Genomic DNA, 14,494 nt, shown 5'->3' with positions numbered 1-14,494 from the left:
GGGTTTCACCATGTTGCCCAGGCTGGTCTCCAATTCCTGAGCTCAAGCGATTCTCCCACCTCAGCCTCCCAAGTAGCTGGGATTACAGGCATGTGCCACCGTGTCCAGCCAAGAGCAGTATCTTATCACACCTTTACAAAATTAATAATTCTATTCATCCTATAGTTGATCAATGTTCAAATTTCCAATTGCCTCATAAAAAGGTCATTTTTTTTTTTTTTTTTTTGAGACGGAGTCTCGCTCTGTCGCCCAGGCTGGAGTGCAGTGGCCGGATCTCAGCTCACGGCAAGCTCCGCCTCCCGGGTTCACGCCATTCTCCTGCCTCAGCCTCCAGAGTAGCTGGGACTACAGGCGCCCGCCACCTCGCCCGGCTAGTTTTTTGTATTTTTTAGTAGAGACGGGGTTTCACCGGGTTAGCCAGGATGGTCTCGATCTCCTGACCTTGTGATCCGCCCGTCTCGGCCTCCCAAAGTGCTGGGATTACAGGCTTGAGCCACTGCGCCCGGCCAAAAAGGTCATTTCTTAACATTTTGTTTTGTTGCAGTTGGTTTCTGTAAGTCACATAAGTATCTTAAGGTTTCTGTAAGTCACGTAAGTATCTTAAGTCTCTCTTTTATACTTCTTTTTTTTTTTTTTTTTTTTTTTTTTTTTTTTTTTTTTTTTTTTTTTTGAGACTGAGTCTGGCTCTGTCGCCCAGGCTGGAGTGCGGTGGCCGGATCTCAGCTCACTGCAAGCTCCGCCTCCCGGGTTCACGCCATTCTCCTGCCTCAGCCTCCCGAGTAGCTGGGACCACAGGCGCCCGCCACTTCGCCCGGCTAGTTTTTTTTTTGTATTTTTTAGTAGAGACGGGGTTTCGCCGTGTTAGCCAGGATGGTCTCGATCTCCTGACCTCGTGATCCGCCCGTCTCAGCCTCCCAAAGTGCTGGGATTACAGGCTTGAGCCACCGCGCCCGGCTTCTCTTTTATACTTCTATTGTAGTAAGATAGTTATAAAATTTGGCATTTTAACCATTTTAAGTGTTTAACTCGGTGTTAATTACACTCACAATGTGTAGCCATCACCACTATTTAGTTCAAAAATCTCAAGTCTCCTTTATTTTCCTTTTTTTTTTTTTTTTTTAAATTAATTTTAGGGACTAGCTTTTGCTATGTTGCCCAGTCTGGCCTTAAACCCCTGGCCTCAAGGTGATCCTTCTGCCTTGGCCTCCTGAGTAGCTGGGACTACAGGTGTGCACCCTCACACCCAGCTTCAAATTTCTTTTAATTATAAAGTTCTGGCCATGTGCGGTGGTTTGCAACTGTAATCTCAGCACTTTGGGAGGCCAAGGAGGTCAGACCACCTGAGGTCAGGAGTTCAAGACCAGCCTGGCCAACATGGAGAAACCCCATCTCTACTAAAAATACAAGAATTAGCCAGGCGTGATGGCGAGCGCCTGTAATCCCAGCTACTTGGGAGGTTGAGGCAGGAGAATCATTTGAACCTGGGAGGCAGAGGTTGCAGTGAGCCAAGATCGAGCCATTGCACTCCAGCCTGGGCAACAGAATGAGACTCTGTCTCAAAAAAAAAAAAAAAAGAGAAAGAAAAAAAAGAATCTATAAAGTTCCCCTTCATCTGAAAATCGAATGTGATTTTAAACAACCTATTTGAGCTCTGAGGTGGATGTCTAAGTTCCAAGCCCACTCCTCCCTTCTGAGGGTCCCAGTTTCCTGATCTCTTCTTCCCTTTCCTTCCTGGTAGCTTAAACAAGATACAGATAACAGGATAAAGGTGAGGAATGAATGAATGAAGGGATGCAGGCAGATGTGAAAACAGCACCCTCCTGGAGGGCTGGGACCACCTGGAGGCGCCCTGTGTCTGAGCTGCTGCTGTGAGGAGCCTGGCACCGGTAGGCACTGGGAAGGAGGCAGCCTTCGAGTGGGGGGCAGCCGGGGGAGGAAGGAGGTTGGCTGAGCCAGGTCTGGGGGCCTCAGGGACTTCTGTGTCCTCATAAGGCACAAAGGCCCTGCCCACCCTGCCCCGGAGCGGCCCACAGTAGCAGCGGCTGGTGGCCCCTGCAGCAGGTCAGCCCCAAGAGTGGGCACAACGTGTGGCTTGGGTACCACAGGGCCGGAGGAGAGGGACAGGGGCCCTGCTCCTGTCACTCGCTGCTTCTGCCACCCCAGGACCAAGTCATCGGTGTGAGCTGGTGGCCAGACATCACTGCCCCACAGGCAGTGGGGACTCCTCTTGGGCTGGGGGCAGGGCTTAGTGGGTAGCCCTATGGGAGGGGGAGCTGGTGGGGGACCACAGGGACTGACCAAAGAAAGGCAGGCCAGATCCCAGGACACCAGGGGCTCTAAGTCCCCAAGAGTACGGACTGGGTCACAGTCAAGTTTTGCCGACCGTCGGACCAGCCCGGGGCCTCTATGATGAAGGCATCAGAGAAACCCCATGGGGCCAGGAAGGGGCTGGGGCAAGGGTGGGCCTTTGGGATCTGGGGTCAGAGTGGGGAAGGAGGTGACTGCATGGCAAGGCAGGAGCTGAAGGTCTTCTGGAGAAGGAGGGTCCAGGCCTTGTCCCCACCCCGATCCAGGTCACTGTGGACGCAGCTGGGAGCTCAGCCTGGCAGCCCATGTGACACAAAGGTTGGGGGGACGGGAGCCTCCACAGGGCCAACACTGCCAGCCACACAGCTAACGGGCTTGGGGTAAGGGCTACGTGAAGAGGAATGGGGTCTCTGAGCCCCGCCTCTGTGCTGTCCTCAGAGACACCCTAGAGAAAGGACTTGCTTGGGGGCTGCTTTGAGGAGAGAACAGCTGGTTGGACACACTGGGCTCTGTGGCCTGTGGGGCATGGAAGAGGGGACCCAGGGACATGGTGGGGACAGCAACTGGGAAGGGAAAGGAGTCCCCGACCCCAGATGAGTAGGGGGAAGAAAGAGGGGGGAACAGGGATGCCCAGGCCCATGCTGTCAGCCCTATCCTTGGCACATCCACCGACAGCCTCCGAGGTTCCCCGGGGCCCACTTTCTCCCCAGACCCCCATCACAAGACCCCACAGCCTGGACAGTAACAGCAGGTTTACTGTTGGCAATAGCACAGCCCTGTGCCACCCAAGGGCAGCGGGTGGGGTGGCGGCCAGGTCTCCTGGGGCCCCGTTCTCCCTCCCATTCTCTAGGTCCCTGGAGGCCAGACCCCCGGGTGTGGCCCGTCCTAGCGGTGGTTCTGGCTGGGTCTGTCCTAGGCGGGAGAGGAGGGTCCCTGGAGAGGCAGTGATGGCTGCAGTGGCTGTAGGGAGCCAGGGACACTTCAGGCCAGCCATGACAGGCCCAGGCCTGCTCAGCTCTGCACTTCTGGGGATCCCCTTATTCCTGACTCTCCCTCTCCCCTACTTGGAAGAGACCTAGGCCCTGCACCCTAATGAGGAGGACCAGGGTGAGGGATGCAGAGTCCAGGGCGGGGGGCTCCGAGCGCTTGGCAGGGGACTCAGCAACGGGAGCGCAGGGCAGGCCTCACGTCTGCAGCTCCAGGAGGCAGTTGGGCTCTGAGGGCGGGGAGCCGGCCGGGCTGGAGCTATGGGCCTCCCGGAGGTCCTGCAGTACCCGGAGCAGCTGGGCCAGTGAGTCCTTGGGAGCTGCGGGCAGAGGCAGCCGTGAGGGCCCCTGGGAGTGAGCCTGAGGACCCCACCCGTGCATCCCTGGTGGGGGTTCCGGCCACGAGCAAGTCCCAGGTGGGCAGGACCTACCTTCGCCAGGGCTCGCGGGCACCGTGCCTGCCTCTGCGCCCCTGCTCAGCTCCCGGTGCCTCTCCCTGTGGGGGAGGTCAGAGTCAGGGCCAGCATCCTCCACCTGCCCTGCCGGAGCTTCTGGTGTCCTTGTGGGAAGGCTGGGGGTGACCCAGCATGGGCCTCCGGGGCTAGAGGTGGCTCTGGGGGTGATGGCAGGGCTGACTCTTTCAGTCTATGAAGAGGAAACACGGGCCCAGCCTCGGCCCCAGGCCACCTTGCACCTTCTCCCTCCCTGTGTCTCCTACTCCTCCCCACACCACTGTGGGTTGACCAGAATGCCCTTTGGATTTTTTTTTGTTTTGATTTGTTTTGTTTGAGATGGAGTTTTGCTCTGTGGTCCAGGCTGGAGTGCAGTGGCGCAATCTGAGCTCACTGCAACGTCCACCTCCTGGGTTCAAGCAATTCTCCTGCCTCAGCCTCCCCAGTAGCTGGGATTACAGGAACCCTCCACCATGCCCAGTTAATTTTTGTATTTTTAGTAGAGACGAGATTTCGCCATGTTGGCCAGGCTGGTTTCAAACTCCTGATTTCAAACGATCCGCCTGCCTCCATCTCCCAAAGAGCTGGGATAACAGGCATGAGCCACCGCACCCCACCTTCGTGGGTTTTGAGGGCAGAGATAAACCCCCGAAGAGTCGATGAGGAATGGGGAGGACCACACCCTTCCTCCTCGCATGGTGTAGGGGTGTGAGAGAGGAACGAGCTCCGGCTCCACCTGGCTCAGGGGAAGCTGAGCGTGTGGGAATCACTGGATCACCTTGAAGTATCCCGGCACCAGCCGCATCTCCAGAGGCCCTGATTGAATGGGGCCTTGGCATCCTGTTTTTAAAGCTGATCTTTAAAAGCATCCTGTTTTTTCTAAGCTTCTGCCAGGGCTGAGAACCACTGGATGAAGCAAGATGGTCAAGGATTCAGGGAGCTGGCCGAGGCTGTGCCTGTGCTCCAAGGGCCCCGGGGGAACAGCTGGCCAGGTTGCAAGGGGGGCTCAGCACACAGCATGAAGCAGGCATGGCCTTGACCCTTGGGGCCTCCGTCCTAACCTGAGTTGGCCTCGTGCTGCAGAGAGGTACTCCTGGTGCCCTCCCTAGATGTGGCCAATTAGAAGAGAGGTGACCAGCCACCATGGAGCAGCCCCAAGCCTGGCATGTTCCCCGGGCTGCACAGGCTCTCCTGGGTGGGACTCACCACAGCATGGCCTCCACGCCCAGCAGGTGCCGGTAGATGAGCTGGGCCTCAAGGTCATGGTCAAGAGGGTCATTCCACTCCTGCAGGGTCACCCGTGACCGGGTCTTATCGCAGCCCTGACCTGGGGGCACAGAGAGGGCAAAGTCACAAGCAGACACTTGGGACTACCATGTCCAACTTTCTGGTAGCATAGATGGAGAAATGGAGGCCTGGAGGGGAGAGAGATGCACTTGGGGGTCCCTGGTGAGGGCAGGGCTGGGAGCACAGCCCGGTAAGTCTGACCCAGGCCCTGCCTCGGCTCCCCACCCTCTGGGGGCAGCCGCTTCTCCTGGGGTCAGCCCCTGCACCATGGGATGCATGACTGCGGAGCGTGGATGTCATCAGGATATGACTGGGGGAGCCGGGTAATTTTTTTTTTTTTTTTGAGACGGAGTCCCGCTCTGTCGCCCAGGCTGGAGTGCAGTGGCCGGATCTCAGCTCACTGCAAGCTCCGCCTCCCGGGTTTACGCCATTCTCCTGCCTCAGCCTCCCGAGTAGCTGGGACTACAGGCGTCCGCCACCTCGCCCGGCTAGTTTTTTGTATTTTTAGTAGAGACGGGGTTTCACCATGTTAGCCAGGATGGTCTCAATCTCCTGACCTTGTGATCCGCCCGTCTCGGCCTCCCAAAGTGCTGGGATTACAGGCTTGAGCCACCGCGCCCGGCCACCGGGTAACTTTTTTTTTTTTTTTTTTGAGACAGAGTTTCACTCTGTCGCCCAGGCTGGAGTGCAGTGGTGCAATCTGGACTCACTGCAAGCTCCGCCTCCCGGTTCACGCCATTCTCCTGCCTCAGCCTCCCGAGTAGCTGGGACTACAGGTGCCCGCCACCACGCCCAGCTAATTTTTTGTATTTTTAGTAGAGACGGCGTTTCACCGTGTTAGCCAGGATGGTCTCGATCTCCTGACATCGTGATCCGCCCGCCTCGGCCTCCCAAAGTGCTAGGATTACAGGCGTGAGCCACCACCACACCTGGCCAAAACAACATTTTTAAAAATGTAAAACTCAGGCCAGATATGGTGGCTCCCTCCTACAATCCCAGCACTTTGGGAAGCCGAGGCAGGAGGATTGCTTGAGCTTGGGAATTCAAGACCAGCCTGGACAACATAGCAAGACCTCACCTCTAAAAAAATTATTTTTAAATGAGCCAGTGTGGTGACGCATGCCTGTAGTCCCAGTCTACTCAGAGGCTGAGGTAGGAGGATTGCTTGAGCCCAGGAGTTGGAGGCTGCAGTGAGCTATGATCATGCCACTGCACTCCAGCCTGGGCAACAGAGCAAGACCCTGTTTTACAAAATTAAACAAAAAAAACCCCTCAGCTCCTCAAGCCACATTTCAAGTACTCAAGAGCCACCGGTACAAAGGCCGGGCACGGTGGCTCACGCCTGTAATCGCAGCACTTTGGGAGGCCGAGGCGGGCAGATCACGAGGTCAGGAGATCAAGACCATCCTGGCTAACATGGTGAAACCCCGTCTCTACTAAAACTACAAAAAAATTAGCCGGGCATGGTGGCGGGCGCCTGTAGTCCCAGCTACTCAGGAGGCTGAGGCAGGGGAATGGCGTGAACCCGGGAGGCGGAGCTTGCAGTGAGCCAAGATAGCGCCACTGCACTCCAGACTGGGCAACAGAGTGAGACTCTGTCTCAAAAAATAAATAAATAAAGCCACAGGTGCTAGAAGCTAGAGTACTACACAGTATAGAGTCCTTCTAGAAGCTCCTCTCTGCCATCCCTTTAGTGCCCAAGGCTCAGGGTCCCCTCCCACCCACAGCTCTGGATTGAGACCACCAGCATGGGGGTGTGCAAACCCAGGGGCTCTCTGGCTGTCATTAGCAGGGCGTTCCTCAAGTGTGTTCCTCAGAACACCGGTTCTGTAAGAAGCTCCTTGGGGAAGAGAAGAGTTCCCTGTCAAATGAGTTTGGGAAGTGTTGGGTTAAACTGCATTAGAAATGGAATTCTAGGCCGGGCATGGTGGCTCACGCCTGTAATCCCAGCACTTTGGGAGGCCGAGGCAGGTGGATCATGAGGTCAGGAGTTGGAGACCAGCCTGACCAACATGGTAACACCCCATCTCTACTAAAAATACAAAAATTAGCTGAGTGCAGTGGCTTGTACCCGTGATACTTGGGAGGCTGAGGCAGGAGAATCACTTGAACCTGGGAGGCGGAGGTTGCAGTGAGCCAAGATCTCACCACTGCACTCCAGCCTAGATGATAGAGCTAGACTCAGTATCAAACAACAACAACAACAACAACAACAACAACAACAACAACAAAAGAACAGCTTGACCAACATGGTGAAACCCCGTCTCTAGTAAAAATGCAAAAAAATTAGCTAGGCTTGGTGGCGAGTGCCTGTAATCCCAGCTACTGGGGAAGTTGAGGCAGGAGAATTGCTTGACCCTGGGAGGTGGAGGTTGCAGTGAGCTGAGATTGTACCATTGCACTCTAGTCTAGGCGACAGAATGAGAGTTGGTCTGAAAAAAAAAAAAAAAGAAGAAAAAAGAAATGGGATTCTAACGTGTTTTTGGGCCTCCTTAGAGTCGTCAGCGAATTCACTCATATGCATCACATGCAACACGTGGCATTTCCCAAACCACCTGGTCCATGGGACCCTTTCTGGCCAGAGCACCTGGAGGGGCCACCATTCCTTGGGTTAGGTCCCTGCAGGTGCACAGCAGGGCTCAGGGCCCTGTCGTTCAGCCAGAGGCCCGATCTCGCAGTGGACGGATGCAGAGCCTGGGGTCCAGGCCTCCTCTCCCACCTGTCTTCTCTTTTTGGTGGCAGCAGCTCCACTTGTCCCCACGGAAGACGCCAGGGTGGTAGGAGCCCAGCAGGCCGGTGTTGTTGATGCTCACCTTCCGCAGCGCAGACAGCCACTGGTTCAGCTCGTTCACACACTGCCGGGGATGTGGAGGGGGAGGCCTGTTCAGACGTCACCTCCTCCAGGAAGCCCTCCTAATGCCAGATGCCATGTTCCCCACCACCCCAACCCAGCAGCTTTGAGTGAATTAGGAGAGGCTTCCCTTCCTCCAGGGTAATGTGGCCCATGCTGGGGTGCATGGCCTGGAGAGCAGGTGCAGTGGCTCACTCCTACAATCCCAGCACTTTGGGAGGCCGAGGTGGGAGGATCGCTTGAATCCAGGAATTCAAGACCAGCCTGGGCAACACAGCAAGACCTCATCTTCTCCTCTCCCACCTGTCTTTTCTCTTTGGTGGCAGCAGCTCCACTTGTCCCCGCAAAAGGCACCGGGATGGCAGGAGCCCAGGAGGCTGGTGTGGGCTGGACTTCAGCTGCCATTGGCCCCTTGGCCCCACTCATAGGTATTCCAGAACGTGACAACTATATTTGGTGGCCCTGATATCACTACTTTTCCCTGTGGCTCTGGACCCTGACCCAAAAGGGAACCCCTAGAGAAAAGGGCACAGAGGGGACAGGACTTCCTCTAGGACGGTCATGCCTGCCCCTCCAGCTGCAGGCTTCTTACTTGTCCCACATGTTCCTGCCCTAGATACGCATCTGGGTCACCCTCCTACAAGGTCCCTGCTTGAATGCCACCCATCAGAGGTCCTCCCTGACCACTCTTTATAGGGTAGACCGCTCCCTGCTATACCCCACTCTGTTCCCTCTCTTGCTCCCTTAGTCTCTTCTGGTTCCCTTCAAGTCACTATCACAATTTGACTTTTTTTTTTTTTAAGAAACAGAGTCTCACTCTGTCACCCAGGCTGGAGTGCAGTGGTGTGGTCACTGCAGCCTCCAACTCACTGCAGCCTCCAACTCCTGGGCTCAGGCAATCCTCCTGCCTCAGCCTCCCAAGTAGCTGGGATCACAGGTGCATGCCACCATGCCTGGCTAATTTTTTATTTTTTGTAGAGATGGGGTCTTGCTACATCTCTAATATTGGCCAGGCTATTCTCAAACTCCTGGCCTCCAGTCATCCTCCCACCTTGGCCTCCAAAAGTGCTGGGACTATAGGCATGAGTCACTGTGTCTGGCCCGACATTTGAAACATGTATTTATTGGCCCATCTTCTCCCTGGGATATCAGCTCCAAGAGGGCAGGACTCTGCCTCGTCTGCCATGGTATCCCCTCACCTAGAATCGTGGCTGGAACCTAGGAGGTGCTCAGTAAGTATTTTTTAAATAAATGAATGAATGAGTTAATGAAGGAACAGATGAGAAGGTTATTTGAGAACATGCATCCAGAGCCACACGGAGCATAACGTTTGATTACTACGCATTGATACAGACACAGAAACACACAGGTGCCAGCTCAGACTTTCTTTTTTAGAGACAGGGTCTTGCTCTGTTGCCCTGGCTAGAGCACTGAGATTATCGGCATGAACCAGCGTGCCTGGCCCCGATCTCAGGTATCTGGAAATAGTTTCCAACAAACGGGTGCAACGCGCATATTTCACATCACAGGGATGCACCTGTCTGTACACTGGCCCATATACAGACCTACACAGGGATGCCCAGGGAAAGACATGGGCCATGGCCTCCTGGGGGCTCAGACCCCTGGACAACACACACACATCTGTCCCCGACACCTCCCAGATCAGACAAAACCTGCGATGCTTGATGTAGCTGGTAGGGCGGCGGGAGGCTCAATCAACTCTTTTCTCATCCAGTCCACTCAGGCCACTCCCACAGCACCCAGGCCACTTCCACAGGGCTCATGCCACTCCCACAGTACCCAGGCCTCTCCCATAGCACCCAAGCCACTTCCACAGTGCTCAGGCCGCTCCCACAGCACCTGCTCCCCTCTCCGCACCTTGCACTGCAGGTAGGCAGTCTGCGGCCTGCCGACATCATCCGTGTAGATGACTTGCATGACGTGCGAGCTGCCAAAGCTCTTTTCCTCCACCTTTTCCGCTGCCCGGATGTTGGCTAGCTTGATGAGGGCGCTTTTCTGGGGCAGGCAGGGAGGAGGAGGTTTAGGGACCTAGCCAGGGCCATTCCATTCCCCATCTCTGGGCCTCAGCCTCCCCTTCTGCAGCACCACGGGTAGGCATGGGAGACCCAGAGTGACCTCAGGCAGGGCAGAGCACAGACTGATAGTGACCAAGTGCCCAGCAACTGGGAGGGGAGGACCTGGCCTCTCAGGGGAGCACTCCCAGAAGGCCTGGGAGGTGTGAGCTTTGGGGTAGTGTCTGGACAGCCAGTATTCCCCGGGCTACAAAGTCAATCCAGCCATGGCCAACGCTGTGTGACTTTGCATTTATTAATTTTCCAACTTGCTTTTGTAGTCCCAGGCTCTAATAGTCATATCCTGGCTGGGCGCAGTTGCTCACACCTGTAATCCCAGCACTTTGGGAGGCCGAGGCAGGTGGATCACCTGAGGTTGGGAGTTCGAGACCAGCCTGATAAACATGGAGAAACCCCGTCTCTACTAAAAATACAAAATTAGCTGGCTGTGGTGGCTCATGCCTGTAATCCCAGTTACTCAGGAGGTTGAGGCAGGAGAATCACTTGAATCCAGGAGGCGGAGGTTGCAGTGAGCCAAGATCGCACCATTGCACTCTGGCCTGGGCAACAGAAGTGAAACTCCACCTCAGGAAAAAAAAAAAAAAAAAAAAAGGGACCAGAATTAAATAATGCCTATGTAGCCAAATCTTTCAGCCCTGGCAAGGAAGATGCATAATAATCATCTGAGTGCTTTGGGAGGCTGAGGCGGGAGGATTGCTTGAGGCCAGGAGTTTGAGACCAGCCTGGGCAGCATAGCAAGACCCCATCTCTGCAAAAAAAAAAAAAAAAAAAGTTAAAGAAAATTAGCCAGGCTTGGTGGCACATGCCTGTAGTTCCAGCTACTTGGGAGGCTGAGGCAGGAAGATTGTTTGAGCCCAGGAGTTGGAGGCTGCAGCCAGCTATGATCGCACCACTGCACTACAGCCTGGGTAACAGAGAAAGACCCTGTCTCAAAAAATAGTTATCATCATCTGAGGAATCTCAGGTTGGAAGGGGCAGGCCCCTCATCTGGCAGGACCCCTGAGCTGGTTCTTTGAGAACAAGGTGAGTGATGAGCTCCTTCACCTACCCCAAGCCCACTCTCACCCGCCCAGGGCTAGGCTGGGTACTCCTGGCCGACCATCCCCATAGCCTGCATGACTGCGGGCAGGTGTACAGCAAGAGGTCACCAGGTCTATGGCGGAAGTATGTCCTCAGCCCTTCCTGGGAGAAGAGAGCTTGCAGGAGAGGTGACCCATGACTCAGAGAGGGCTGTACAAGATGATCTTTGAGATCCCTTCCCACACCAAGCTTCTGTGCTTCTATATTCCTGTCTCTTCCAGGAAGCCTCTCCTGGTTGCCCTACCTGCCTCCTCACCTAACAGCCCAGGTGATGTGCTTTCTTTAATAATACCATTTGCCTAAATAGTACTACCTGCCAGGCCCTGGGTCAAGACCCTTAGGGAGATCATCTCATCTAATCCTCAACAACCTGGTAAGGTCGAATCATCTTCCTCCATTTTTTTTTTTTTTTTTTTGAGACGGAGTCTTGCTCTGTTGCCCAGGCTGGAGTGCAGCGGCATAATCTTGGCTCACTGCAACCTCCACCTCCTGGGTTCAAGGGATTCCTATGCCTCAGCCTCCCGAGTAGCTGGGACTACAGCCGTCACCACGCCTGGCTAATTTTTGTATTTTTAGTAGAGACAGGGTTTCTCCATGTTGGCCAGGCTGGTCTTGAACTCCTGACCTCAAGTGATCCACCCGCCTCGGCCTCCCGAAGTCCTGGGATTACAGGCGTGAGCCACCATGTCCGGCCCTCCTAGGTTCTGACAAGCAGTACAGATGCCACACACCTGGCTTTCTTCTCTGACCCCGGGGGACCTCAGGTGGGCTCCAAGGAAGGGGACAGGTGCCTCTAAGGTGCCATAACCTCTCAGAGCCCCACTTGCCGGCCTCCCTCCTTACCCACCTTGGAGCTGGGCGTCTTGGCGAAACTGAGGGCCTCGGTGGTGAGGAAGAAGTAGAGCTTCTTGAAGGAGGAGGACATGAGGGGGCCCTTGCCCTTGGTCCTGTGGATGAAGAGTGGCCCCTCCTTCACAGGTGGCGCCTGCAAACTCAGCGTCCGCTGCAGGTCCAGCTCTGCCAGGCCAGGGAGGGAGGGGGGAATCGAGAGCCCAGTGAATGAGGGCGGGGCCGGGGGCGGAGCAGTGGGCGGGGCCATGGGGCTCAAGGGCTGAGCAAGTGTGAATAGCCGGCAGTGGACGTGGTCATGGGGCTCAAAGGTGCAGCAAACATCAACAGCAGGTGGTGAGAGGGGTGACGGGTGGACTGAGGTAGGCAGGGCCATGGGCTTGAAGGCGAGACACGCGTCAATAGCAGGTGGCTATTGACCAATATGGAGCTCAAGGGTGGAGCAAATGTCAACAGGCACAGATGGTGGGTGAGGCCATGGGTCTAGGGGTGGGGCAAACGTCAACAGCAGGCAGTGAGCAGGGTCACAGGAAGCACAAACAGTGGTGGGTGGGTCTATGGTCTGGGAGCCTGGCAAATGTCAACAGCAGGCGGTGGGTGGGGCCACGAGAGGCAGAAACAGCGGTGGGTGGGGCCGTGGGGCTCAAGGGCGGAGCAAACGTCAGCAGTAGGCTGTGGGCAGGTCTGTGCAGGGCTGCGCTCACCATCCTTCTCCTCGATGTCCACAAGCTTGGTGATGAAGTCCTTCAGCTGCGCCACGCCCTGGCGCACGGTGGGCTGCAGCGGCTCCATCCAAGCCTCCTTGGCCCTGGAAGCCGGTGTGTCCATGTTGCCCACGTTCTGGACTGCCTGGAGGTGACAGCAGGAAGGACCAGGCTCCGCTGGGTCAGGGGCCTAGCCACTGCACCCCCTCCCACCCCCGAAGTCTTTGCTACTCAGCTTTAGACATGGAGGCAGAGGCGACAGAGGCCATGCCCACGGGCCCCCTCCAGCCCCACGAGGGATCAGGGAGGAGTGGATCATGGAGTTTGATGCCTTTTTATAACTGAGACCACTTGGACCTTCCTCTGCAGGTTTAAGAGACGCTGCTGCACTGGGTACCCCACCCCGGTGCCGGGCAGATAGGTGCAGCCTGAGAGTAAGTAGACCCGGGTTGGAAGGTCCCACGATTCACCACCGACAGGCTGGGCGGCCTTGGCCACCTCCGACCCCTCGCAGGCCTGTTCCCCTATCCATGAGATGGAGCTGGAACAAGGTGGCCACAGGAAGGCTTTGCAAACTGTGAAGTGCAGTGCCCACGTGGGCGTGCCAGTGGCCTCGCCGGAGCCGGTAGGAACACACTGCAGTCCAGGCCAGGGCCCCGGTGGGACACTCAGCTGTGCATCCCGCCCGTGGCCGCAAGGCCCGCACCTTGGCCAGCAGGAGCAGGGTGCGGCTGGTGCGGGCGTCCGCGTGGCGCTCCCGCAGGTGGAAGAGCTTGGGAGACATGATGGCGGGAGAGAAGAAGCGCAGGCACAGGAAGCTGGTGACGGCGATGAACGGTACATTCTGCAGGGATGCGGGAGCGCGGGCTGGGGTCCCCCAGGCCTGGGCTCCTGGCAGCCCCCTCCCCTTAGGCTCCGTCCTTGACCCTCCCCGGGACACCGCCTCCCTCATCCTCCCCAGCGCTCCCTGGTTCCTCACCGCTCTTCACCCGCAGCCCCAGCCCAGTCCAACCCGGCCCAGTCCAACCCGGCCCAGTCTAGCCCGGCGGGTGGAGGGCGCACCTCGTGCTGGGCGCCGGGGAAGCGCTCGCGCACGCGCCGAAAGAGCTGGCGGAAGGTGGCGCGCACCACGGCGGGGCACGCGCGAACCGAGCGGCTGAGCGCGCTCAGCAGCGCCCCCAGGTGGGCGCGCAGCGTCTGCGCGCTCTGCTCTAACACCTCGGCCTCTGTCTGAGGGCGGTGCAGCCCCGAGCACCTGCGTGGAACGGGGCAGGGCGGTAGAGGGGGTCGCGGTCAGCGCCAGGGCCACGACAGGAACAGTGGCTCTTGCAGCAGCCAGGATACAGACACAGGGGACAATACATGGGTGGGCAGAGCCACAAACACACGTGCAGATGGGGCCTGATTCCATGCCGCTGCACCCCACATCCCTCCGGGGTTACCCCCGGCCTCACCCTACATCCTTAACTTCCACTTTGCTGGGGTCCAGCTCCACATACTTCTTCTCCTCAAACACCTTGTTGATGATGGGGCCCAGGACGCCGTGCAGGTACTGCATCCCGGCCACCTGGGGACCACCGCAAGTCACATTGATCCTGTCTGCCCCAATCCCACTCCAGCTGCCCACCCTCTCCCGGCAGCCGCTCCTGCACCATCTTCCTGCCATATCCGCCCAGGAGGGGGCCAGGTACACATACAGGGCAAACTGCTTATCCGTGAATGAATGAGGGAGTGAATGAATGAATGACTAGAATTCTTAGCCCTTGTAATCCCAGCATTTTGGGAGGCCAAGGCAGGAGGATCACTTGAGGCCAGGAGTTTGAGACCAGCCTGGGCAAAATAGTGAGACTCTAACTTAAATTTTAAACACACACACACACACACA

The 14,494-nt window shown here is 56.6% G+C and overlaps 1 protein-coding gene across 6 annotated transcripts in view; it reads right to left on the bottom strand.

Annotated features, from left to right (window-relative positions):
• Positions 1-3,041: 3,041 nt before the first annotated feature.
• Positions 3,042-14,494, bottom strand: part of RASA4B (RAS p21 protein activator 4B) — a 33,468-nt gene continuing 22,015 nt past the window's right edge. For 2 of the 6 annotated variants that reach the window (XM_025378996.1, XM_025379001.1), the window contains exons 12-21: positions 14,064-14,176; positions 13,672-13,864; positions 13,316-13,453; positions 12,610-12,754; positions 11,904-12,073; positions 9,762-9,899; positions 7,752-7,887; positions 4,952-5,072; positions 3,725-3,789; positions 3,042-3,613 (exon numbers count right to left, since the gene is read on the bottom strand). In XM_025378996.1, the coding sequence (XP_025234781.1) occupies positions 3,492-3,613; positions 3,725-3,789; positions 4,952-5,072; positions 7,752-7,887; positions 9,762-9,899; positions 11,904-12,073; positions 12,610-12,754; positions 13,316-13,453; positions 13,672-13,864; positions 14,064-14,176 (1,341 nt within the window). In that variant the 3' untranslated portion in view covers positions 3,042-3,491. Of the gene's footprint in view, positions 3,790-3,855; positions 3,939-4,951; positions 5,073-7,751; positions 7,888-9,761; positions 9,900-11,903; positions 12,074-12,609; positions 12,755-13,315; positions 13,454-13,671; positions 13,865-14,063; positions 14,177-14,494 lie in introns of those variants that run through there. The other 4 variants (XM_025378995.1, XM_025378998.1, XM_025378999.1 and 1 more) reach the window with 3 other exon arrangements.

The sequence above is a fragment of the Theropithecus gelada genome, chromosome 3 (assembly GCF_003255815.1).
Source record: "Theropithecus gelada isolate Dixy chromosome 3, Tgel_1.0, whole genome shotgun sequence".
Classification (NCBI taxonomy): domain Eukaryota; kingdom Metazoa; phylum Chordata; class Mammalia; order Primates; family Cercopithecidae; genus Theropithecus; species Theropithecus gelada.
Note: the sequence above shows the minus strand (reverse complement) of the source record. Positions and strands in the feature narration are given on the sequence as shown.